This window comes from Amphiprion ocellaris, chromosome 19 (genome assembly GCF_022539595.1).
Source record: "Amphiprion ocellaris isolate individual 3 ecotype Okinawa chromosome 19, ASM2253959v1, whole genome shotgun sequence".
Taxonomy (NCBI): domain Eukaryota; kingdom Metazoa; phylum Chordata; class Actinopteri; family Pomacentridae; genus Amphiprion; species Amphiprion ocellaris.
Window position 1 is genome coordinate 30,141,655 of NC_072784.1, and position 26,264 is coordinate 30,167,918.

General features: G+C 40.5%; 1 protein-coding gene across 1 annotated transcript; it reads left to right on the forward strand.

Moving 5' to 3' along the window:
- Nucleotides 1-1,022: 1,022 nt before the first annotated feature.
- On the forward strand, nucleotides 1,023-21,371 carry nptx2a (neuronal pentraxin 2a). Its single transcript, XM_023283622.3, has 5 exons — nucleotides 1,023-1,969; nucleotides 3,657-3,903; nucleotides 11,577-11,821; nucleotides 16,770-16,949; nucleotides 18,143-21,371. The coding sequence occupies exons 1-5, from the start codon at nucleotides 1,520-1,522 to the stop codon at nucleotides 18,368-18,370; spliced, it is 1,350 nt and encodes a 449-aa protein (XP_023139390.2). The 5' UTR covers nucleotides 1,023-1,519; the 3' UTR covers nucleotides 18,371-21,371.
- Nucleotides 21,372-26,264: the final 4,893 nt, after the last annotated feature.

Consider the following 26,264-nt stretch of genomic DNA (forward strand, 5'->3'; position numbering starts at 1 on the left):
AGAAGTCGGCGGGGGATTGAACTCTTCTCTTAAGTTGAATTTCCCATCTAAATTTATACACGTCAAAACTAGGTTGCCCTGCTCGCCACCGTGCACGAGAAAAAAGAAGCGCTGTAGTGTGCCGCAAAGCACTAAAAGACAATTATCTCCTAATATATTGTTGAATAAGATAAGATAAGCCTTTATTAATCCCACTTTGCAACAAAGGAAAAGTCAAAGGAATGAAGTATAAAAATAAGAAATGAACCAAAATATACACAAATACTGGCTATAAAAATAACATTATTGCACATATTGGAGGTAGTAAGAGGCTTAAGTTTTGTTAAGAAACTTGCAAAAATCCATTTAAACTGGATCAGGTTTGGCCTTAGACCTAGTTCACCCTGAAAAAATATATTTACTTCAAACAAAGTGAGATTCTAGGGGTCACAGAGAGTTTAACATCAACTCAACGCAACATTAGAGTAAGTTATTAAGTTACAAGAAACTATGGTTAAAAATACTGGTTATTTGGTGCATTTTTGTTCTTTGTGGAGTCACTTAAAAGCATAAGATGCTTAAGTTTTGTAAAGAAACCTGCAAAAATCCATTTAAAGTGGGTCAAGTTTGGCCTTAGTCCCAGTTTACAATGAAAATATGACATTTACTTCAAACAAAGTGAGATTCTGGGGGTCACAGAGAGTTGAACATTAGCTCAAAGCAATATTAGGGTGAGCTGTTAAGCTATCCATTCTAGTTAGAAGACATTATAGTTAAAAAAAAAAAATACTGGTTATTTGGTGCTTTTTTGTTCTTTGCAAGGACGCGTAAAATATAGTTTTGTAACGAAACGCGCAAAAACTGAGAAACCTCATGGGAAAAGTCGCCCTTTTCTGCGTTTTCTGTGACATCTTTAGGCTTGATCGCATTGAAACGGGTCATAAATAGTCTGAGCCACAGTCACAGCATGACTTGGCTCCACCGGGATCAGCGATGACGTCGGCTGAAGCCGAATAACCGGAGCGCACAGATGATGAACGGAAGCGCCAGTGCGCACCTCCCTATAATAATCTGGCTGAGCAGCGTCTCTGTCTTTTCAGCTCCACTCACTAACAATCCAGCCAAGCGGAGAGGAGAGACTGGCACCACCGAGTTCCCTGCAAGCTTCTGTGGATTCTATCTAAAGACCAAACCAACAAACCCAAAATAGGGAAATAGGCTGCAACTTGGTGTTTCCTGCCAGTACAGGAGTTATCAGATCTGAATCTACACCTGCTGACAGATCTTAGTGTGTTTTCCACAGAGCAGCGTCCATGAGTTTGGAGGATCTACTATGAGGTTCTGATTTTTCACAGCGGATCTGATTTTGCCATGGTTCCACTACAAACTAAGTTTGATCTTTTTTTATTCCACTTTGGAGAGAATGTTCGCAACTTGAATTAACGAGTTGCGGCTGAAAGAAGTTTATTATTTGACGGGAGACTTTAAATCGTTGTTCCTTTTTTTCCAACCCAGAGCAGTTTGTGTGCGTCTCTCCGGGATGTTGGCGGTCATAGTTGGACTCTTGTGTTTGCTCGGTGGACGCGCGGTGCGGAGTCAGGATGCTACAGGTAGCCGCTTTGTGTGTAACGCCATCCCTCCGGGCGCAGAGCCGGGCTGCGGGTACGGTCCTACCGGGAACCGCGTCCAGAGCAGCAGTCCGGTGGAGGACGAGCTGCGGAACACCATCATCCAGCTCCGGGAGACCATCCTGCAGCAGAAGGAGACCATCGTGAGCCAGCAGGGAACCATCAAGGAGCTCAACTCCAAGCTGGCGCGCTGCGAGGCGGCGGCGGACGAGTCGTCGCAGGGCAAAGCTCGGGGTCACGGCTCCAGACGGAAGGAGTACGGCAAGAACACGATGGGGGACCTGCCCCGGGACCCCAGCGACACCATAGACCAGCTGGGCAAGACCATGCAGAGCCTCAAGGGGCGACTGGAGAACTTGGAGGTAAGATGGCACAAATACGCAGCTGCTGCGTAATGGTGGTCCAACAGAAAATCTCTCAAATCAAGACCTTCATCAACACATATAGATCATCTCCAAACCCCTCAGCAGCGTCTTCCACCGGGCTCTGCTTTTCTGTGGAGCTTTCTGATCCACTCCGCGCTGCAGGAGAGCTCTCAGGGGAACCTGGAGATCAAAGGGTCAGCTAATAGACATGTCACATCCATAAGGGCTGAATCATTTAACGGAAGCTCTGATGGTGAAACCCGCTGCATGAGAGTCATCAATAAGAAATGAGCAACAAAAAATCTTGTCAAAGGTGTAATCATGCATGTGGTGCAGGGATTTGCAATGCATCCCTGAATAATGTATGAGTGCTGCCAGTGTGTTCCACATACTGTTTTATTTGCAGTCACGTGACTAATTATTCATTACAACTGATGAAATCCATTCTTCTGGATTTCACCTGCATCAGAGGCTGTTTAAATGAAATGAAATGCTTTAGTGGTTCATATCCAGAGAGATTTGTGTCTCCTGCAGCTCTTTGTTCGTCCCACGTCTCCTGTTTGTATTAATTCCACCAGAGATCAGATCAGCTCAGACGGAGGTCACCTATACTGAATGGTTTCACATGCAGCAGGAGGCTGATATAAGCCCTGGCTTTATCTCTGATGTCATACAAACACCGTAGTATATTTTCATCATCTGACAGTTCAGATATCATCAGCAGTCACAATACTCTTGGTAAATTCAAGGTTTTTATATGTTTATACACTATGCTGCATTACCATCTATCTCTCTGCTCCGTTGCCCCCTCCTCTTCCTCTCTTGTTGATTGGAAGCATTAATACCCTGATCAAATCAAGGATATACTGCAGCTGAGAGGATACATATTTTATTGCATTTTAATCACATATCCATTGATCTGCATCTGCTTAACATAATGATTATTGCCAGAGTGGTGTTGCTGATAGCGTAGGGCTCTCAGGAGCAGGACCTCTTGCTCTACTTAAAGCAGCTAGAGTTGCATTTAGGACCATCAGAGGCCAGATCTTTCTCGTTTAGGGCACTCAGATGGGAGGATTGTGCCAGGAGAGATGATTCAAACTCAGAAGTGTCGGATTCCAAAGTCCAGCATCAACACAGCTGCAGAAAAAAGACACTTCAAGGCTCTTTGTATCACATCTATGAGTCACTTACAAGCACAGGCCTGAACACTTTCAGAAAGCAGCTCTGATCACGCTGACGGTGTCAGCTGGAGGTGACGTCACACGTGCCGTCTACCTTTAATACCCAGCTGAATGTTGGCAGGTCGCCCGTCACAGGGTCACTCGTCTTCATTTTGAGATTGCTGTATCAAAAACAATGGTGCTAAAAGGATCTCAGGCCTAAAATAAGTCATGAACCCTAAATCTGGGTCTCTATGCACCGAATATCTGTTCAGGGATTAACAGGATGAAATGTTTGTCTATTTATCTATCTATCTATCCATCCATCCATCCATCCATCCATCCATCCATCCATCCATCCATCATCCATCCATCATCCATCCATCCATCCATCCACCATCCATCCATCCATCCATCCATCCGTCCATCCATCCATCCATCATCCGTCCGTCCGTCCGTCCATCCATCCATCATCCATCCATCCGTCCGTCCGTCCATCCATCCATCCATCCATCCTACAGCAGCACAGTCTTCGTCTCCCCAGCTCTAACGTCTCGGCTGGAGGAGTCTCGGCCCTGACTCCGTTGCCCCCGGAGCTTCGGGATCTGTTGCGGCAGCGTCTGGGGGCGCTGGAGACCCAGCTCCTCCGGAAGGTGGCCGAGCTGGAGGAGGAGAAGAGCCAGCTCTACAATGAAACAGCGGCCCACCGCCAACGCACCGAGAGTGCACTCAATTCCCTCCTGGAGAGGATAACGGAGCTCGAGAAAAGTAAGTGATACAATGGGTGCTGGGGATGGAATACTGGCCACATTTAATACCAGACTTTTTTTTCCTTTTCTTTTTTCTGTCTGCCGGATTTAGCTCTAATTAGTCAATCCCTGTGCAAATTTCTGATGATGCAAGTTAAAAAAAATCTTCCTTTTTTTTCTCAGAGAAGCTCCTGGTCTTGAAAATAAGGCTTGGAAAGCAACACTGAATGCTTAATTAGTTTAAGAGATATTGGAGAGATGTCCACACTCCGGGGTATCACTTTGATGATAGACGTCAAAATACAGTAATTCTAAATATCTCTGCCCAAAGGAAAATATTTTACAAGATTCTCTCACTGCTCACCGGACATTTCCTGTAGGCCCACATCCCACGAGGCTCCACTGGTTCAGTCAAGGGCAGATACGAGGGCTAGTTCTGTGTAAATGCTCAGATACAAAGAAGATGGACAACAGAGTTCAACTACACGAGCAATATCATCAGTCAGTACTATAGATGCTACCTTTGTGAGCCTTATTTAGTTCAATTTATGTCAAAATCGGTGGCAGACGGTTGTTGATTCAATTCTACAGCGATTTCTGATGCAGGGGTTTCAGTGTTGTTTGGTCAGCTGGAAATGTGAGGGTTTTTATTGACTCTAGCACGTCCTGGTTGACTCTGGACTCTCTGTGAAGTATGCTGGGGTCAAGAACACAAAGTCGAAGTTAATGAACCACGTTTGTGTAGATTCTCTGTCATTCAGGTCACGGTTGTACGAACAGCTGCAGAAAAAGGCACATGGATGTTCTGGATCATGAAGATGTTTCACCTCTCAACCAAGGACTTAACAGCATATGGCCACTTTATTAGGTACACCTTGCTAGAACTGCCTTTATTATTCATGGCAGACCTTCAACAAGGTGTTGGAAACATTCCTCAGAGGTTTTGGTCCATATTGACATATAGCATCACACAGTTGCTGCAGATTTGATCCGTGATGCCAACCTCCCTTTCCACCACATCCCAAAGGTTCTATTGGATTAGATTAGATTAGACTGTGGAGGCCAGTGGAGTCCAGTGAACTCATTGTCATGTTCAAGAAACCAGTTTGATTTGATCTGAGCTTTGTGACATGGAGCATTATCCTGCTGGAAGTAGCATCAGAAGATGGTCCACTGTGGTCATCAAGGGATGGACATGGTTAGCAACAATACTCAGGTAGGTTGTAGAGTTAAAATCATGATCAGCTGGTTCTAAGAAAATATCCTCCACACCATTACATCACCAGTAGCAGCCTGAACCGTTGAGGCAAGTCAGGATGAATCGTTGCTTCATGTTGTTTTTGTCTCATTTGTTTGTTCATTTTCAATCGTTTTGGTGCTTTTTTTTTTAAGTCTAATTTGTGTCATTTTCAATATTTTTGTTGTTTTTTTTGTCTAATTCTTGTCATTTTTTGTCTCTTATTTGGTCATTTCCAATCTTTTTGTTGTTTTACTGACAAATTTCTGGTTATTTTCAATCTTTTTGTTGTTTTTTTTGTCAAAGGTTTTTTGTCATTTTCAGTCTTTTTGCCTGTTTTTGTCTAATTTCTTGTCATTTTCAAATTTTTGTAGTTTTTTTGTCATTTTTTGTCATTTTCAATCTTTCTGTTGCTTTTTTGTCTCATTTTCAATTTTTTTTGTTTTTTGTCTCATTTTTTAAAAAATTTCAATCTTTTGTTGTTTTTATGTCTATTTTTCGTCATTGCTAATCTTTTTGTTTGTTTTTTGGGTCTAATTCTTGTCATTTTCAGTCACTTTTTGTTGTTTTTGTGTCACGTATTTGGTCATTTCCAATCTTGTTGTTTTTCTTTCAAATTTTTGGTAATTTTCAACCTTTTTGTTGGTTTTTTGTCAAACTTTTTTGTCATTTTCAATCTTTCTTTGCCAGTTTTTTGTCTCATTTTTTTGTCATTTTCATTTTTTTGTTGTTTTTTGTCAATTTTTGGGTAATTTTCAATCTTTTTCTTGCTCTTGTTTTTTGTCATTTTCAGTCTCTTTCTGTTGTTTTTTTAATCAAATTTTTGGTCATTTTCAATCTTTTTGATTTTCAGATTTTTCTAATTTCATGGATCCATGCTTTCATGTTGTTTATGCCACATTCGGACCATCTGAATGTCGCAGCTGAAATGGAGACTCATCAGACCAGTCAACGTTTTTCCAGTCTGCTATTGGCCAGTTTTGGTGAGCCTGCATGAATTGTAGCCTCAGTTTCCAGTTCTTAGCTGACAGGAGTGGCACCTGATGTGGTCTTCTGCTGCTGTAGAACATCTTCAAAGTTGGACATGTTCAGAGATAGTATTATGGATTCCTTGGTTGGAACCGACGGTTATTTGAGTTACTGTTTCCTTTCTATCATCTCCAACCAGTCTGCCCATTCTCCTCTGACCTCTCACATCAACATGGGATTTCACAGCTTTTATGGACCATTCCTTGTAAACCCTAGAGATGGTTGTGTGTGAAAGTCCCAGTAGATCAGTGCTTTGTGAAACACTCAGACCAGCCCGTCTAGCACCAACAACCATGCCACGTTAAAAGTCACTTAAATCTCCTTTCTTCCCCATTCTGATGCTCGGTTTGAACTTCAGCAGGCTGTCTTGACCACGTCGACATGAATAAATGCAGAGTTGCAGCCATGTCATTGACTGATTAGCTATTTATGTTAACAAGCAGTTGAACAGGTGTACCTAATAAAGTGGCTGGTGAGTGTATAGACTCTATATGCACACATAGATTTCATATTTCTTCCTCTGGTTTTGTGGCTCCACTGGTTTATCATGGACAAACTCTGCTTCTAACACAAACCTCATTAGAAAACTTTTATTCAGTGTTACAGCTGCATCGTATATCCAAAAAATGGTGTTGTTAAGCACAAAACACTCTTAAAACTGTGGTTCAATCCCATTAAGATGTGCAGCGAGTTTCCTTTGTGCAAACCAGCTGCAAAGTCATGTGTGTTTGTGGTTTTCACAGCTAATTTTCTCCTGTTACATTTTCATTTTAAAGTTATTCCCTCTCTGCCTGTCCTGATCATACATGATCTACCATCCACGTTTACTCGGCTTCTTGTTCATTCCTTTTAAACATTAAAATTCATGCGTTTTTTCTTAAACTGACCAGCAGTCGCATAATTTATGAGCTGCGATGCTTCAGACCGCAATGGACCCACTCTGAAAACATTTAATAGCTGACAGACTAAAATGGAAGCCTGAAAATAATAATAATCACAGAAAGTCTTAGAATTTTTAACCAAGCTGGCATCATGGCTTCAACTGTTTTGATCCAGATTTAGGTATTTTAACAATTCTAGACAGTTGTGGAAAGTGCAAATACTCATGTGGTGTACTTGAGTACACATCTGAGGTACTTTTACCTTACTTTCTACTTCTACTGCACTATATCTTAGAGGGAAACACTGCAAGTTTTCACTACATTTATCTGGCAGCTTTACATATTAAGAGTTTCGCACTCAAAACATTAAAAAAAACGTATTAAGTATAGTTTTTCCTAAAAAAAGAATTACCCAACAGTTTATACATGTAGAGATGTTAGTCAGTTGATAGAAAATTGGTGAATATTTTGATGCATTTTTAAGCCCTTTCAGTATTTTTACAAACCAAACAACCAGTCAATTAATGTAGAACATAATCAGCAGATTAATCCATAAATAAAAACAATCGTTAGTTGCAGCTGAATACAAAACAATTCAAAATGAGCTCAACCAAAAGCAACAGTAAAATCCTGCTTTCACATTATTGCATGAGTAATGATTGTCTGGAAAATATAGCATTTTTCCACATTAAGTACTTTTACCTCTAATATTTTAAGTGCATTTTCATGATAATATTTAAATATGTTTACTTAAGTATCAGATTTGATGCAGGAATTAGGGTTTTAGTACTTTTATTTTAGTAAAATATGTAAACTACTTTGTCCGACGTTGATTTTATGATGACTCATTTGACATTGATGGTCCTCAGAGGATAGTTCGTATGGATTTAGGTGAGTTTCCTCCGGGGTCAACCTGAGTTTTGCAATTTTGTGTTTCAGGGTGAATATTTTGTTCGGTCGAGGGAGTAACTACTCCTCTGAATTAGTTTGAAGAAAGAGACTAGTGAGGTAGGCCACCAAGACACCTATGAGTCCTCTGAAGAAGTTACAATAAAGACACTAGTGAGGGAGGCCACCAAGACACCTATGACTCCTCTGAAGAAGTTACAAGAAAAGACTCATGATCAAAGCTACCAAGACATCTATGAGTGCTCTGAAGTAGTTACAAGAGACTGATGAGGGAGGCCACCAAGACACCTATGAGTCCTCTGAAGAAGTTACAATAAAGACACTAGTGAGGAGGGCCACCAGGACACCTATGGCTCCTCTAGACTAGTTACAAACAAAGAGACTAGTGATCGAGTCCACCAAGACAACTATGACTCCCCTGAAGTAGTTACAAGACAGAGACTAGTGATTGAGGCCACCAAGACACCTATGACTCGTCTGAAGGAGTTACAAGAAAAAGATTAGTGACTGAGGCCACCAAGACATCTATGACTTCTCTGAATTAGCTACAAGAACAAGAGTAGCGAGGAAGGCCACCAAGACAACTATGACTCATCTGAAAGAGTTACAATAAAGACACTAGTGAGGAAGGCCACCAAGACAACTATGACTCCTCTGAAGGAGTTAGTGTGAAATATTCAGACCACACTGATAAAATTTGCTGGAGAAGATGAATCCTAATATCTATAGTCACCCGGATCTATCCTCTGTAGGTTCCCTCAGGCTCTTGGCATCTATTGAAATCTCTGTGAAATTTTGACTCAGAAACTCAGGATTGATTCAGAGAACTTGTACTCACTGACCTTTTTATATATTTATATATGACACAATATGGGTTCTGTAAAGCATCTTCAGACAGTCTGACCTGTAATTGGCGCTATATAAATAAAATTGAATTGAATTGAACCATCCTAAGTACCACATTTTTTCAACTTTATGGGTTTACCTGGAAATACCTGCAGAATATAAGACATGTTCTTTGTCTTCACTGCCAATCAGTAAATGTTTGCACTAATAAACGTAGTCAAGATGGTGATAAAAGTACACATCATATCTGCTAGACATCAGCATGCAAACGTGGTCGCTGCTAACGTGCTGACGAGGATAATTTTAGAGTCTTTGTCTTGTTTGGTCGAGGGACTACTAATGTTGTTTGTCCCTCTGTAGATGACAGACTGCTTGACAGGATGACTTATGCATGAGAATTTGTAAGAGACTATAGTCATAAATTAGCAAAAACCGGTTACAATCAGGCATGTTTACATCTTGTATTTTTAAACCGGTGTTCACTGGTGTGTGTTGCTCTTATTAAATAAACAAGGTAAAACAAAAAAAGGAGTGATGTAAACAATGTAATCCTTCATCTCTGAGTTAAAGTGGAGAAGAAGTTAAAGGGGTCATGAAAAAGAGAAGACTCAAGTAGAGTAAAAGGTCCTCAAATTTGACTAAATGTACTTCAGGGATCAGGTTTTTCTTTAAATCATGACCTCTCAGTCTGTTTAAAGTCAGTTGTGTTCAATCACGACAGTCTTTTTGTCTTCTTCTAATAATGCTGAGTGTTGGAGCAGAAGATGTGGACACAAGTAAAGAAATTAAAAGGTGATTAAATTTGAGATGTGGAAAAGCAGGATGGCATTAAAGGTCATTAATAAGAAGCATGTTTGCTGTGTGCATACCAAACCTAAGACAAAGTAAAGCACATTAACAGCTGAATTAGTGAACACGGTAAACACCAGAACCGCTAAACATCAGCATGCGAACAGCGTCGCCGCTAACATGCTGACGAGGATCATTTTAGGCTCTTGTTTTGTTGAGTTGTTTTTCTGTTGTCAATCCATTTTCCTTCATGTTTACTAGTCTCGCAGCTGACATGCTTCTTACAAATGACCTTCAACACTGTCTGAATTTCTTCTTCTTAAATTTATTCACCTTTCCATCTTGTGTTCAAACCTTCAACATCTTTATTAAAAGAAGAAAAAGACAAAAAATAGACTGAACTAATTGGTTAAAATACACTTAAGTCAACCTTAAACATACAAACACATAAGGAATTAGAGGAAAAACCAAGTACATTGACTCAGACGCTGTACTTAGGTACAAAGTTCTACTTTACTTGAGTCTTATTTTCTCGTGCCACTTTCTACTTCTTCTTGTACTTCTTACTTCACTACTTTTTACCTTGTTTATTTTATAGTTAACAGCGGCTTAAAAATACAGGATGTAAACATGCCTGATAATACCAAAGTTTGCTAATTCATGACCATAGTCTCTTACTCATACTCATACATCAGTTATTTTCTCATGTAATCTCTCCTTACCTGCGTCGGGATAAACAACATGCCATTGGTTGTTCAGGACCAAACACGACAAAGAGTCTAAAATTATCCTCGTCGGCATGTTAGCTGTGACAATGTTCTAGACAGAGATCGATCTAAGTGCAAGGTCTCAAATGAAGACACCTGTATGTAGAAGGTCAAGTACTCCTGGATAGAACTACACCATATAAGATTCAAGAACTTTAGTCGGCTCTGTGAAAATGTTATTGACGAGCATAAGTCACGGGATGGATTCGAGTCACTGAATATCTTTTGGACTCCATTTAAATTCAAATTCAATTAGGAAATAAAAAGGATATGGCACATGTAGTAATCTAGCTGGAGCAGGATAGTCTCAAAAACTGAATGACTGTGCAAGAAAAAGACCAGTGAAGGAGGCCACCAAGACACCTATGACTCCCCTGAAGGAGTTACAAATAAAGAGAGTAGTGAAGGAGGCCACCAAGACACCCATGAATCCTCTGAAGGCATTATTAAAAAAATACTACTGAGGAAGGCCACCAAAATACCTATCACTCTTGTGAACAAGTTACACAAAAAGTAAAAGTGACGGAGGCCACCAAGACACTGATGACTTCTCTGAAGGAGTTACAATAAAGAGACTAGTGAGGGAGGCCACCACTGCACATAATCTCAAATACACCATCCTACTGTAAAGCATGGTGGTGGCAACATCATGATTCACATCATGATTATGCCACAACCACGCTTCTCATCATGATACTGCCGCCACCATGCTTCACATCATGATTTGGGGATGTTTCTCACCAGCAGAAGGCTGGAAGGCTTGTAAAGGTGAAGGCAGCAAAGTCTAGAGAAATCCTGGAACAACATGATGCAGTCTGAAGAGAACTGAGACTTGGGAGAAGATTTTATAGGGACTGTATCTTCTTGTAAATTTCATGTGGTTTAATGAAGATATTTCACTCTGAAACATAAATGTGATGTTTATCTTGTCCTCTTTAGAGGGTAGTGTCACTACAAATCAATATAAAGTTGTTCTGGGTGGTCAGCTTTTATCCTGTGATGAAAAATTTCTATCCTGATGGTCTCTTTCATGATGCAGTACCTCATCACTGAATGGTCTGATGAGTATAAAAATGACATAAATCATATGTGATGACTGTCACAGTCACCAAATCTCAATCAAACCGAACACCTATGAATCAATCATGATGACTTAGCACCTCGCTAAGACACTTTGTGTTCTTTGATTTTCCACTCTTTGACTTGACCATCTGCATCCGCTGTCTGTCAACAGGTAATAATGCATTCAAGTCACCTGAGGATTTCAAGGTGTCGCTCCCTCTTCGTACCAACTATCTGTACGGACGCATCAAGAAGAGCCTCCCAGAGATGTATGCCTTCACTGTCTGCATGTGGCTCAAGTCCAGCGCCAGTCCCGGCATTGGAACCCCGTTTTCCTATGGTGTACCAGGCCAGGCCAACGAGATCGTCCTCATCGAGTGGGGGAACAACCCCATCGAGCTACTAGTTAACGATAAGGTAATGTAGAGGAACTTGTTTGTACATGAAGTGAATATTTCTTGCTGCCTTGATTTTCTAGAGAGGAAAAGTCGTCCTTTATGTTTTTGCCCAGCAACAGAGCTCATCATCTTGATGTGAAGCATGGTGGTGGCAGCATCATTATGTGAATCACAGTACTGGAAGCATCCTGATGTGAACCGCGGTGATGGCAACATCATGATGTGAAGCATAATGGTGGCATCACGATGTGAAGCATGGTGGTGGCAACATCATGATGTGAAGCATGGTGGTGGCAGCATCATGATGTGAAGCATGGTGGTGGCAGCATCATGATGTGAAGTACGGTGGTGGCAGCATCATGATGTGAAGCATGGTGGTGGCAGCATCATGATGTGAAGCATGGTGGTGGCAGCATCATGATATGAAGCACAGTGGTGGAAGCATCATGATGTGAAGCATGGTGGTGGCAGCATCATGATGTGAAGTACGGTGGTGGCAGCATCATGATATGAAGCACGGTGGTGGCAGCATCATGATATGAAGCATGGTGGTGGAAGCATCATGATGTGAAGCAGGGTGGTGGCAGCATCATGATGTGAAGTACGGTGGTGGCAGCATCATGATATGAAGCATGGTGGTGGCAGCATCATGATATGAAGCACAGTGGTGGAAGCATCATGATGTGAAGCACGGTGGTGGCAGCATCATGATGTGAAGCATGGTGGTGGCAGCATCATGATATGAAGCACAGTGGTGGAAGCATCATGATGTGAAGCAGGGTGGTGGCAGCATCATGATGTGAAGTACGGTGGTGGCAGCATCATGATATGAAGCATGGTGGTGGAAGCATCATGATGTGAAGCACGGTGGTGGCAGCATCATGATATGAAGCATGGTGGTGGAAGCATCATGATGTGAAGCATGGTGGTGGCATCATGATGTGATACGAGATCGTCCTCATCGAGTGGGGATTCAACCCCATCGAGCTGCTAGTTAATGATAAAACAATGTTGAAAAACTTGTTTGTAGATGAAATGAATTTTTCTCGCTGCCCTGATTTTCCAAAGAGAAAAAATTCATCCTTTATTTTTTTGCCTGGCAACAGAGCTCGCTCTCATGATGGAGGTAAATGTAGATCAGCGACGATGCTAATTAAATGCAAAGAATGAATGAAGGTACCCATGCTCTGTGATGTGGATTGAGCAGATAGTTACATGTGTGCACAATGATGATCCAACTGAGAAAAGAATCACTGACCATTAGCTCTGAATGTATAATCCTCCGCCTTATAAACATTTAATATCACCGACCCACATTCCAAGCAAGAAAACCAGTAATTCATCAGTGTGCTCATTTGTAGGCCTCGTCTTCTTTGCTTTCGGTCGCCTCGATATCGTCGCACACTGTGAGCTTTCAGTCAATATTATTTCACACGCAACAGACAACAAATGTGGCAGAAACATGCATTAATATTTTATAGAATTTAGTCTTAGAAGGGAGAAGAATGCTTGTTGTTGTATTCATGGAAGGTGCAATAATAGGTTTCTCTGTTCTTGTAATACGATGGCACTTCTGCAGCAGTGCATTGTTGGATTTTGGGCCGATTTTAGGCTATAATGTTCCCACACTGGAGATCATTTTTTATTTTTCTCTCTCTCTCACTGTCTTGTTTACATTTTGGTGTTATTGGCACAGGCAGGTCTCCCCACAGTTTTCCCTTCACCATGCATTATACATGTGTTCAAGTCAGACAGATGAGAGAGGATGGTGGGAGAAATGGATGAGAGTATGCGAGAAAGAGAGAGGGGGAAAGGGTAGGAAATAGAAAAACTGCAGAGCTTTGGAGGTGAAGGGAAAAGGGGGAGAATGATCAGAGGATGTCAGGGAAAAGGAAGGTAGAGAAAAGACTGCAAGATGGAGGAGGCTGTTGAATATGATGACTACATGTGCAGCAGAACATCCGTGTGTTGAACTTCCCCATAGTGATAACAGGGTCCACTGGGGCTCATTGTTTATGCCGTTCGTTCGGTTGCATACTGAGGAGGAAGCAGAAAGCTGCCTCGACAGTATTAAAAAGTGCACCGCTGTCAGTATTTTATATTTGTACATGGCTGTGCAGCATCTTCATCGTGATATCCTGCGTCTTTGTTCAGGAAAAAAATGTTAATATCTCCTGTTTTTTTTATTCTCCGGTGTTCAGAACATGCTTGTTTCATCTAAATTTGTCATTCACGTGGGACCGGTGGGAGTTTAATCTGTAATAGATTCGATTGGACTTGTCTGCTGGCAACTGTACATGTATAATCTGCTGCTCCTCTTTAATAATCATACTGTAATCTGACAATATTCCAGATTTTACTGAATATCAACCAAAATTCACGTGGTTGATGCATTTTTGTTCAGATGACTTTGTTTTTCTGCAATGACAGACTTCATTTTTATCCCTGCTTTTTGGAAGCATGATGACGCAAAGCACGGTGGTGGCAGCATCATGATGTGAAGCATGGTGGCGGCATCATCATGTGAAGCATGGTGGTGGCAACATCATGAGGTGAAGCATGGTGGTGGCAGCATCATGATGTGAAGCACGGTGGTGGCAGCATCATGATGTGAAGCACAGTGGTGCTGACTTCTGCTGACAACTGTACATGTATAATCTGATGCTTCTATTTAATAATCATACTGTAATCTGACGATATTCCAGATTTTTCTGAATATCACTCAAAATTCACATGGTCGACGTGTTTCCGTTGACATGAGTTTGTTTTTCTGCAATGACAGACTTCACTTTTATCTCTGCCGGTTGGAAGCAGAGACTTCTGGTGACTTTTCCCTCTTCTGACATTACTTTCTAAGAAACATTTTACACTTATCAGCAGAGCCTTATCTACACCTTTTCTGAGGTAAAGAACAAAATGTCCTTTGAACTGTAAGAAAAACACATCACGGGCCTTTTTCCCAGTAGACATTTTGACATTTCAGTAGCATGAAAAGCATGAATGTAGTTACCAGCGCTTGTGTTCCTTTTAGGTTTGAGACTTGAGCTCCTTGATTTTCTCATGCTGGCTTATTGGACACTAGAACAAAGGTGTAGCTGTGCTTTCCTGTCAGAAATGCCTGTGGGAAAAGAAGCGCTTTAACTATGTAATAACTGTAAAATAGCTTCTTTTATGTTTTAAGAATGAGGTCATTTGTAATCATTTAAATGGATACAAGTCAGTTATGTATTCATAGTTTACCTTGTAGTCTTCGATATTAAACTCTCAGTCAGGGGTGTCAAACATGCGGCCAGTGGGCCAAAACCGGCCCTCCAGAGTGTCCAATCCGGCCCACAGGACGACTTTGTAAAGTGTAAAAATTACAGAGAAGACATTAATTGCAAATTGTACATTTGTAAAACTATAAATTTAAATAATTTCTAAACCATGACAAGTTTTTGATCATAAAGTAAAACACTAGATTTTTTTCATTGTTCTTTTGTCGTTTTGTGTCTCACTTTTATGTTTTGTCTTGTTTTTGTTGTTTTTGTCTTTTTTAGTCTTGCTTTCGTCGTTTGTCAAAATTTTTTGTCGTTTTCTTTCTCATTTTTGTCATTTTGTGTTTTCTTTTTGTCTCACTTGTGTTTTCTGTCTTATTTTTGTCATTTTGTGTTCTCTGTCTTATTTTTGTCATTTAGTGTTTTGCTTTTTTCATTATTTTGTGTATCGTTTGTGTCGTTTTGCATTTGTTTGTCTGACTTGTCATTTGTCTCATGTTTTTGTTGTTTTGTTTCTCGCTTTTGATATTTTTTGTTCTTGTTTGTGTCATTTTTGTCTCGTTTTTGTCGTTTGTCCATTGTTTTGTCTCTTTGTAACTATTTTGTCTAATTTTTTGTCTCTTTTCTTTGTTTTGTTTTGTGTCATTTGTCTCATTTGTTGTTGTTTTGTCATTTTTTGTCATGTTTTTTGTCAATTTTGGTCATGTTTTTGTTGTTTTTTGTCTGACTTTTGTCGTTTTGGTCATAAACTAAAATACTATATCGTTCAGTTCCAGATAATGTGACTAAAATGTTTTGTGTCTTTGTAGATAAACTGAGGTCTAGAAGTTGTAATGTGTAAATGATAAACTGAGGCATAATGCTGCTGAAATTTAATTTATTTTTCTTAAGAAATTTCAGATTGTTCATGATGTTTTGCAAAAAGATAATTCCTTAAATGCGAACATTTTTTGCACTACAACAAAGGAAAAATTGGGAGTTGTGGTTATTTATAGGTTATTATGCTGTGATTTAACTGGTCCGGATCACTGGAGATCAAATTGGGCTGAACTAAAATGAGTTTGACACCCCTGCTCTAAGTGCATAAAACATCCCATCTTAATTGTTGCAGAATAGACTGACAAGAATTTATTTTTCCTGCAACATCCAAAAAACAGTCCAAGACTTTACACCAACTCTTCCAGTTTTCCCGGTGGCCTAAACACACCACCTGTATCCTCAACAAGGTCGATTGCTTCTGTAATTGCAAGTGACTGGGATTTTATTTTCAGGTTTATTTGCATGTGCAGCTAAGATGTGAGCGTGAAGCGGTTCTGCGGGGCTCCTGAGAAGAAGGCTAATGAGTTACAGTCCTAATCTCCCCGCGCTCTATCCTCACAGGACTGTGATGTCATCGGCTGCTAAAATAACCGGTTGTTTTTCTTTGATCCGCAAACAAAGCACAAAAGCATAAGAGGACAGTGTTTTGCTGGTAGCGATCCGACTGCTTTGAAGGATGCTCGATCCCCTTGATGTCACCTGGGTAATCTAAATTTTATGTTTCACCCCGGCTCATGTGAAGAATCCTCTGCAGTCGACTGCCTCTTTGAAGCGCTAACCCTCCTAATTGCTGTCCTTGTTTCTAATGTGCCACAATTAATCTCGTATCTCTCCCGACTTCCCCTCTTCTGCCTCTTTGCTCTCAACCCTGGACCTCTCTCTGCTCTCCAGGTGGCCCAGCTCCCTCTGTCAGTGAGTGACGGTCGCTGGCATCACATCTGCATCACCTGGACGACCAGAGACGGTTTCTGGGAGGCGTACCAGGACGGCGAGCGCCTCGGCACCGGGGACAACCTGGCTCCCTGGCACCCAATTAAACCTGGAGGGGTGATCATCCTGGGCCAGGAGCAGGTGAGGGTGCTGCTGAGTGTGTCGGTGTGATTCTGGTGTGTTTCCTCCCAGGAGCTTCAGTGCCAGAGGCTCAGCGCTGGGAGCCGGAGACGGCAGCCACAGAGGCTCTTCTCACGCTATCGTGGCCCTTTCATATTACCTCATTCATCTACTTCTAAACTGCACCATTACACCCCTGGGAGCCGTGTTAGCAGGTTATTCTAGTGGTTAGCTCCGTGACAGCGCCATGTATATGCTCCACAAATGCACAGTGGCGTACGAATGATCTCCACTGAGAGCCATTAACTCATACTGCATTAGCATGGAGCCTGAGGAGGAGGTGTCTTTTTTTTTTTTTTTTTAATCTTTCAGTCAAACAGTCAAGGTGAGATTGCTGCAGATTGCACTATATTGGAGACTGCACAGCATTTGGCAGAAAAGCTATCTAGTACCGCTTTGCAGTTTGATGGAAATCAGACAGAATTGGTTTGTGTTGATTACATTTCTGGGCTACACGGTGGATCAGTGGATAGCACTGTCGTCTTGCAGCTAGAAGATCCCCGGTGCATGTTCTGGCCTTCCCAGGATCTTTCTGCATGGAGTTTGCATGTTCCCCCTGTGCATGTGTGGGTTTTCTGCAGGTCCTCCCACCCACCTACCCACCCACACCCTGGAGGCAGAGATCGTCTCGAAGTTCAACCACAAGGAGGAGGAGGAGGAGTCTCATATCCTTACTGTGGAGGGTTTCCTGCTTTACACCTGCAGACCTCTGATCGACGTGCTCAACCAGCGTCACTTTATTTCCATCCCATATGGACAATGCAAAAAGAGGAGGTGCTCTAGGAAGTACACGGTACCAGAACCACGTCTGGCCCATGTATTTGCAACACAAGAACATCAGGATGCAAACCAGGGATCTTCTAGCTGCAAGGCCAAAGTGCTAACCACCAAGCCACTGTGCAGCCCAGTGCAAAGAAAACATGCTGAGGTTAATTGGTGATTCTAAATTATCCATAGGTGTCAATGTGAGTGTGACTGTCTGTAAGTGTAGCCCTGTGATAGACTGTTACCTGTCTAGGTGAACCTTCGCCCTAAGTCCAGACCCCGTCATCCTAATGATGATTAAGCGACGTATAGATAATGGATGCATGGATGATTACATTTCCCACAGAAATAAACTTGTATAATAAACCGTGTTGTGTTTCTCTGTGAAGGACATCGTTGGAGGCCGTTTCGATGCCACCCAGGCCTTCGTAGGCGAGCTGAGCCAGTTCAACATGTGGGACCGAGTACTACGGCCCGTGGACATCATGGGTCTGGCCAACTGCTCAGCTTACATGCCTGGAAATGTGGTTCCTTGGATTGACGCTAACGTGGAAGTGTTTGGGGGCGCGAGTAAAGCCGCTCTGGAAATCTGTGAAGACCGCGCGTTTGATTCCTAAAGGATCTGATGTGAGGAATCCGGTCTGACTGCTGGGATCTGGAAGCCAAGTGGTCTGACTGTTTGTTGCTTCTCTGGAATCCCAAAGGCGAAGGATTTCAGTGCAACATTTTTACATATTTATGTGGTCTGAATGTGCAGTCTCAAAGACTCAGCGTTTATTGGACTCAAGTTCACATGTCCATTCAATGTGAACCCTGAAGACGTTACAGGAGACTTCAAATTAGTCTGCTCATCTGAAGAAGACATGCTGTTGCTGTAATGATATGACCCGCTGTCACTCTGTGTTTTGTCTTCAGTAGATCCGCTTTCATTTGACTCCTCTTTGAAAAACAGCTCTTTTGGTTGTGTTTCCTTATAACGACAATGCTGCACTGTATTCGTAGTGAATGTGAGCTCAAACAGGCTTTGATGTGCTGCGGAAAACTATTCCCGAGTAACACGGTAGCGCGCTACAGGCTGCGAACTTCCTGGCTGTTTGAAGAGCAACGAGACGTGCAGCGGAATGAGGTGGATGAGTTCAAAGTGGACAAGAACAACCCTTGCTGCTGATTATTGTGAGGCGTCCCGACATGGCAGGTTGTTTAAAAATTATGCATGAGCCTGAGTGAGTGAGAAGGAGTGGCGGTGCATGCTTTCTGTCAATACACAGCGTGGTTGTGTGTCCAAACAAGCGGACTAGATTACATAAGGCTGTGTGTGTATGTTCATGTGCGTATGGCTTGTCTTGCGTGTAAAAAGACCAGAGATTATGAGGGGAGGGAGGATATTTTCATTCTTGTAGCTAAATCTATGCTTAATACCTCACTGCCCCTTGAGCAGCTGCCATGTCCCAAACAGCTTTATGGATGGGCCGGCTCTGCTCAGGTTAATAGCGATGTCGGACAGCTGCCCAGGACTGGCGAGTGGACAGAGCCGCTGAGTGCTCGGCGAGCGGCTTTGACCTTCAAGGACAATCCTTAATTTCTCATCTGGGTAGTAATTATCCGTGTTTGTGAATGGCGGTGAGCGGCGCCCGTCCGCTGGCGTCTCTCTGAGCTAAGTGTGTCACAGTTGATAAAATAGTGAGACGTGGAGGGGGGGAAGTCAAATGAGAGCAGCACTCTGTGGACGTTATAAATGTCGCTGTCAGATGGAGTTTTGGTCCTAATTGCCTCACACCGAGCGAGAGAAAAAACAACTTTTGATCCATTGATGTGTTATATTTTTTAAAAATGAATTAGGCACCTGATGGATTTAGCTTTGGTGACTGAAACTGATGCTTTTTGCAGCTTAATTACTGTTCAGTGTTGTTGTGGACATTTGTTTCAGCGCTGTTTGTCTTTGATTAGTTCCCATAAGGACACAAATGGAAGAGAGACAGCAAAGACGCAAACTTTGGTAGTTTCTTTCTTCCTCTTTGTGGATTTTCCTCAGATGCTAGCATAAAAGCCATTAAAAAGCTTCTCTCCACATTTGAAATGCAGCAGGTTGTTAGACAGCACAGAATGTTGAAAAGGTGCACACTCAGTAGTATAAGGACTTGTTAACATGTTGTGATCGTTCCTCTTTTGGGTGTCTTTGTTAACAATGTTTTAATGTAAAAAAAAAAAAAGAGATTTCTTTCCTGTAGAAAGTGTATTTTACTTGCTTTTTTCTGCTCATGATTTTTGTCCATTAGCAGCACATTATGTACAACAACAACAAAAAAACAGAAGTACTAAAAAAGCGCTTCGTTTAAATGGTGAATGGCCTTTTGTGAGAACCGTATGTGCTTTTGCTCGTGGACAATTCCAAATTTTTGTCAGCTTTTTAAAGCACAGCTCACTAACTGCACAGAGGGACGCTAGAAAAAGCTAAATTTGTTTGCTGTCATTGTTTAAAGTCTCTTTATCGTGTGCAGTAACGATTTAAGTTTTGCACTTTCCTGCCACACGGTTGAATGTCCTCAAGGATCATTCCAGAACTGGAGGACATTTGGGCTTCAAAATGTTTGAAAAATAAACCTTCTCTTTTACAGTTTTCTGCTCCATATTCATCAATAATAGGTATTGATTGGCTCAGCTTCCACATCAATGGTAGCATTTTTATTCCATGTTTTCTGTGTTGTTTGCTAACCCTACTCTAATCACAGTAACAGGGTTGCTAATCCAGAGAGAGACATTCAATCAAGGCTGACAATGGGATGAAAATATGAAAAATAGAAGAGAGGACATAGCTTTGATCTACCTATTCTATAGGAAAACTGTTCTATGATGTAAACGACAAAAACAAGACATAAAACAACAGAAACGAGACAGAAAATGACAGAAACAAGACGCAAAATGACAGAAACAAGACAGAAAAGACAAAAACGTCCTGACATGTTATGCTAACATGTTGCGGGACATACGTTCAACACAAAATAATTATTATTTAAAGTATTATGTCGATTAAAAAAAATGTTCCTACAATTATAAGAGACATCAATGTAAAAATTATACCCAAAAAAGGAGATCTAAATTTCATTGGAACTGTTTTATTAGAGATTCAGTTTGGTCATCAGGGGGATGGGACAAGAGAAAAATAGCATTTTAGGGGGAACTCCAGACTTATTTGTTGTATTTTTTTTTAATTACTATAAATTTTGTAAAAATAACCATAAATCTAGCAATATTGACCATAAATTTAGCAAAATTAACCCCGAATTTTGCAAAATTAACCATAAATTTTGTTAAAGTAGCCATAAACTGTTTAAGTTGAGATTCTGTTTGGTCATTGGGGGGGTGGGACACGAGAAAAATGGCATTTTAAGGGGAACTCCACATTTATTTGGTATTTTTAAGATATTTTCAAGCATTGTTTTCTCCTATTTTTTTTTTTAGATTTGGCTTCAGGACAAGAACATTTACACAACTGCATATTTTAATATTTTGTACATTGAAATTTGATGTGGAGAATGTCCTCCAATTCTGGAATGACCCTTAAAATAAAAGAATTGTTTCATCCACAGACAGAACAATTAAAGCTGCAACTTAACAATGTGACAGAACAGCTGTTTGAAGCATGTTTTATTCAAATGTCACTGCACTGCATCACTGATGAACCCAGCCAAGGTCACGCACTGTTTCCTCGTTCCTTAATGAGAAAAGAAAACCACACGGTTGACTTTTTTTTACAGTAACGCCACACTTGTGGTTAATTCTACCGGAGATGTTTGTCCAGTTGGTATCATTTGTAGAGTAACCGTAATAACACACACGCAGGGATATTTCCTCTCATCTGGGCAATGAAATGTCGTCAGCAGCAGCAGAGAAATCCTCTGGATTGGCAGACGTCCAGGTGGAAATGAAAAAATCTGCCCATGCGGATTATGGGAGCTGCTACAATGTAGGACACTGTGAGCCTTCTTCATTCTGCCCGACGCTGCGTGTTGATGCTGCTGTTCGACTCACATGTTTTTATTACAGTCTGTCTGACAGCTTGCAGTATGAAATATGTGTGTGTTATTTTATTCTTTATTTCTTCTGCATTCTTCTCTGTCTCTAAGTGACATCGCTGCTGTTACACTGCACATCCTGGTGTTCTGAAATGTTATGTACAAATCAATTATTTAGGAATCCAACTTGCATTTGAATAAATGATAAATACGCTAGATTGCTCGATAAAAAAACACGCATTGTAGATTCTTTTCAGACGTCTCAAGAACACAGAGAACCGCAGCAGAATTAACGACCTATATGTGTGGTCCTTCGTCAGATCTTTCTACACTCAGCTGTATGGAGAAAACAATAAAATGGTCCATCTGAAAAAGATCCTGCTTTCATTTGTTTGATATCAAAGGGAAACTGTTTCACACATCACAGTCTGTGTACAGATGAGCGCTTCTGCATGTGTTCAAAAAGTTATGCAAGGCTTTTTGTGGCTGCGAGCGTAACGTTGGTGCAACATTCTGACAAGGAAGGCTTGAAATAAATACACCACTGTTCAAAAGTTTGGGTTCACTTCGAAATGTCCTTATTTGTCCTTAACTTTAGCTAATATGGAGCAACTTTAACTATTAATATCCACTTTAGGGCAACTTTAGCTAATATGGAGCGACTTTAACTCATTAAGACTAACGTTAACTAATGGGTCAATATATAATTGAGGGACTTTTGAAGACCATGGGATATATCTTTCATACGTTTTTATTAAAAGTAAAAAAAACAACATGTTATTATGTTCATTGTGATCATGTCTTTACAAATTCTATAATTATTTATTATAGAAACAATCACTTATTAATAAAAAATGACTGGATATCACTAAAATGTCAACTAAATAACCGTCTGAATTTAATAACAACAACCTTCTAATTAGTTAAATGTTAATAAAATGAGCTGATTCAGAAATAGTTTTGATTGTGTTCTGTTTATTAAGTTGAGATAATCATGACAGATATTTCTTTTTTGGCAATATATCAAAGTTTATAGGGAAAATAACAAATTATATCTGTGTGCGAGAGATCGCTTTTAATGAAGTTCCCCATTACAAAAACACCTCTCAAGGAAGTGAGTTAATTCCAGACCACATGACCTGCTCCACATGATGTCATTTCCTCCTGAAGAAAAGACTGGCCAGAGTTATTTAATATAAAGTAAGTGTGTGAGTCAAGTGTGGATTTATCGCATGTCAACAGGTTTACTACAATATCTTTATAAATAACTTTATATTTCACCTTTACTTCATTCTATATATAATATTTAGAAGAATCTTTCTGTAAAAATGCCGTATGGTATTTGGTTATAGGCAGCCATGTTGATTTTAGGCCTGAAAACAGCAAAAATGTCAATCATGATACAAAAAATCTCACAATGATATATTTACCCTAATATGGAGCAACTTTGACTCCTGTAACCCTTTGATGCATAACCTGGGTCAAAAGTGACCCAAATCCAATGGAAAATGGGTATCTCCTGATTTGGTCTACGCATCAAAGGGTTAAAGCAATTTCAAGTAATATAGAGGAACTTTAAATAATATAGAGCAACTTTAACTCATGTACACTACTGTTCAAAAGTTTGGAGTCACTTAGAAATGTCCTTATTTTTGAAAGAAAAGCACTTTTTTTCAATGACGATAACATGAAATGAATGATAAATCCAGTGTAGACATTGTTAATGTGGTAAATGATTATTCTAGCTGGAAACAGCTGATTTTTAATGGAATATCTCCATAGAGGTACAGAGGAACATTTCCAGCAACCATCACTCCTGTGTTCTAATGCTACATTGTGTTAGCTGATGGTGTTGAAAGGCTCATTGATGATTAGAAAACCCTTGTGCAGTTATATTAGCACATGAATAAAAGTGTGAGTTTTCATGGAAAACATGGAATTGTCTGGATGACCCTAAACTTTTGAACGGTGGTGTAGGTCAACTTTAACTCATTTAGAGCAACTTTAATTCATGTATGTACATCTGACAAAGGTCCTGCTTTCATTTGTTTGCTCTTAAAGGGAAACACTTTGAAACATCACAGTCCGTTTAAAGATGTCGCTGAGTGCTTTTGCAGATGTTCATAAAGTTATGTAAAGCTTTTTGTGGCTACTAGCATAACGTTGGTGCAACATCCTGACAAGGAAGCCTTGAAATAAATATGTATCATACATAATATCTGCAGTTACGCTCACTGCTTAATGCATTCAATTCATTTTTAAACTGGCCGTTGTGAGTCAGACAGTGTTGTAGTAGAACAAAGCTAATGTCAGTCTTTTAGAGTAGATGTGGAGCTGCACAAAGGCCAAACCCATGCAACCTCCAGCATGTTATCAGAGCACAAGCCCATGAAGCACGAAAAAATAAGGTTTTGTTTCATCGAACCTGGGTTTATTTTTGTTGTCACATCCCACCTCTGGCTTTAATTGCAGCCATTCCCTCCCTGGTTTTTCTGAATGTTTTCGAGAAAACAAATTATGCCACACAAGGTGTTGAACCTCACAAATGAAAACTAACCGAGAGGGGAATTGGACTCAAAGAAATCAGATTAGAATTTTACAGCTGTCATCCGTCTCCCTGACAGAATGATTCAACATGAGACGTGTTTGTAGCTGGCGTATGTGACGGGGAGCTTTGTTTGTCTAGTGGGTCTGAGGAGTAGATTTGTTCCAGTTATTGAGTTTTTCTCCCACAGCGGTGGAGTTTGAAAGGGAGATTTCCAGCCAGCGAAGTCCTGGAGGGTTGGAGAAGAAATGATCTCAGCAGCTGCCGCAGATGTAATGATAATAGTACATCACTAAAAACAAATCGCCAATTCTGTGATGTTGCCAGCTCGTCCATTTATCTCCCACATCTGACTGGATGGAGGGACGGATTATCTGGCACATTTTTAGCAGAGCTCTCCTTCGCCTCCATACGTTCGTTCTCTCTATTCTTTTCCAACGTCGCCCTGGGTTGTGTCAAAGAGTGCGAGAACACGTAATTAAAATCAAATCACTGCGAGTGTGTTTGATTGTCGGTGGAAACATGCGCAGACCTGCAGGGGGTGGAGGAAGGGGGTCGAATTAAAGTGGCAGCGAGCTCCCAGCAGCCTCCCTCTCCAACACGGCGTCCCCACGGAGCCCCGAAGAGCTGAAAAAACAAGTTTAAGAATCGAGACCAGAGAAGTCCTTTGGCTTAGTAATTAAAGCCTGATGGAAGAAGAGCCTGTGCAGAAGGCAGCGCTCTCCCAGGCATTTCAAACTGCTGTTTTCTTGGATGTCACAGACTATTAGTGAGACCCGCAAACCCCCTTCAGCCGCTATAAAATTATGCATCAAAAATGTTCCACTCTGTTCCCAACTCTGGCAGCCATTTTTAAACAGAAGTGATCTGTCTTATTATTAATCCAATAGAACCCAGCGTGGCTATGATTGCATCTTCATTTTTGATTGGCGGTAGATTTGAAACCAGATAAGATAGATCCATCATTCTTTTTGCATTTAAAATCTGGGGAGTTAGACTAACATTTCACACATTCACCAGGTGTCAGAGCACTTTTTCATTGCATTGATGGGTTTGTAAAAATACACAGTGAAGGACACGTGACATAAATCCTTAGAGACGAAACCACAAGATATTGTGCAACTTTTTTTTTGCAAATGTGAGGGATATAGCTATGCAGTTTCTGTATTTTGAAATATATATGAAACAAACAAAAATGATTTTCATTTTTTTTACGTTTATTATGCTTTTAAGCAATTAATTGTAGTAGTTTAAGACACAAGTCAATACACAAGTCTATATATATATATAAACTTATGAAAAACTTCACTTATTAAAATTTGGGATATAAGAATTATATTGATGTAAAGCAAATAAGCATACTCCCAAAAAAAATGCACTACTATAAAAATGTAAGAATATGTACTGGCAGACTTGCAGAATGTTCACATTCAACCCAGTTTGAGCTCCAGTTATCCAGACCAGTTAAATCACAGCACAATAACCTATAAATAACCACAACTCCAGATGTTTCCTTTGTTTTAGTGCAAAAAAGTACTTTCTGAAAATGTTCACATTTAAGGAATTATCTTTTTACAAAACATGATGAACAACCTGAAATTTCTGAAGAAAAATTAATTCAATTTCAGCAACATTATGCCTCAGTTTATCATTTACACATTAAAACTTACAGATCACAGTTTCTCTACAAAGACACAAAACATTCAGTCACAGGTATCTGGAACTGAACAATATAGTATTTGACTTTATGATCAAAACGGCAAAAGTCAGCCAAAAAAGACAAAAAAAACAACAAAAACAAGACTAAAACTGACAAAAGCGAGAAAAAAAATACAAAAAAATAGACAAACAACACAAGCGAGACAAAAAAATCACAAAACGGCAAAAACAATATGCCAAACTACAAATAAAACGACACAAAATGACAAAAATAAGACAAAAAACACAAGCGAG

What these genes read in the sequence shown, in the direction of transcription:
- nptx2a (XM_023283622.3), top strand. Translation starts at nt 1,520, where the DNA reads ATGTTGGCGGTCATAGTTGGACTCTTGTGTTTGCTCGGTGGACGCGCG. An exon ending in GATAACGGAGCTCGAGAAAA is followed by an intron (nt 3,904 to 11,576) that starts GTAAGTGATACA and finishes GTCTGTCAACAG; the next exon opens with GTAATAATGCATTCAAGTCA. An exon ending in AGCTACTAGTTAACGATAAG is followed by an intron (nt 11,822 to 16,769) that starts GTAATGTAGAGG and finishes TCTGCTCTCCAG; the next exon opens with GTGGCCCAGCTCCCTCTGTC.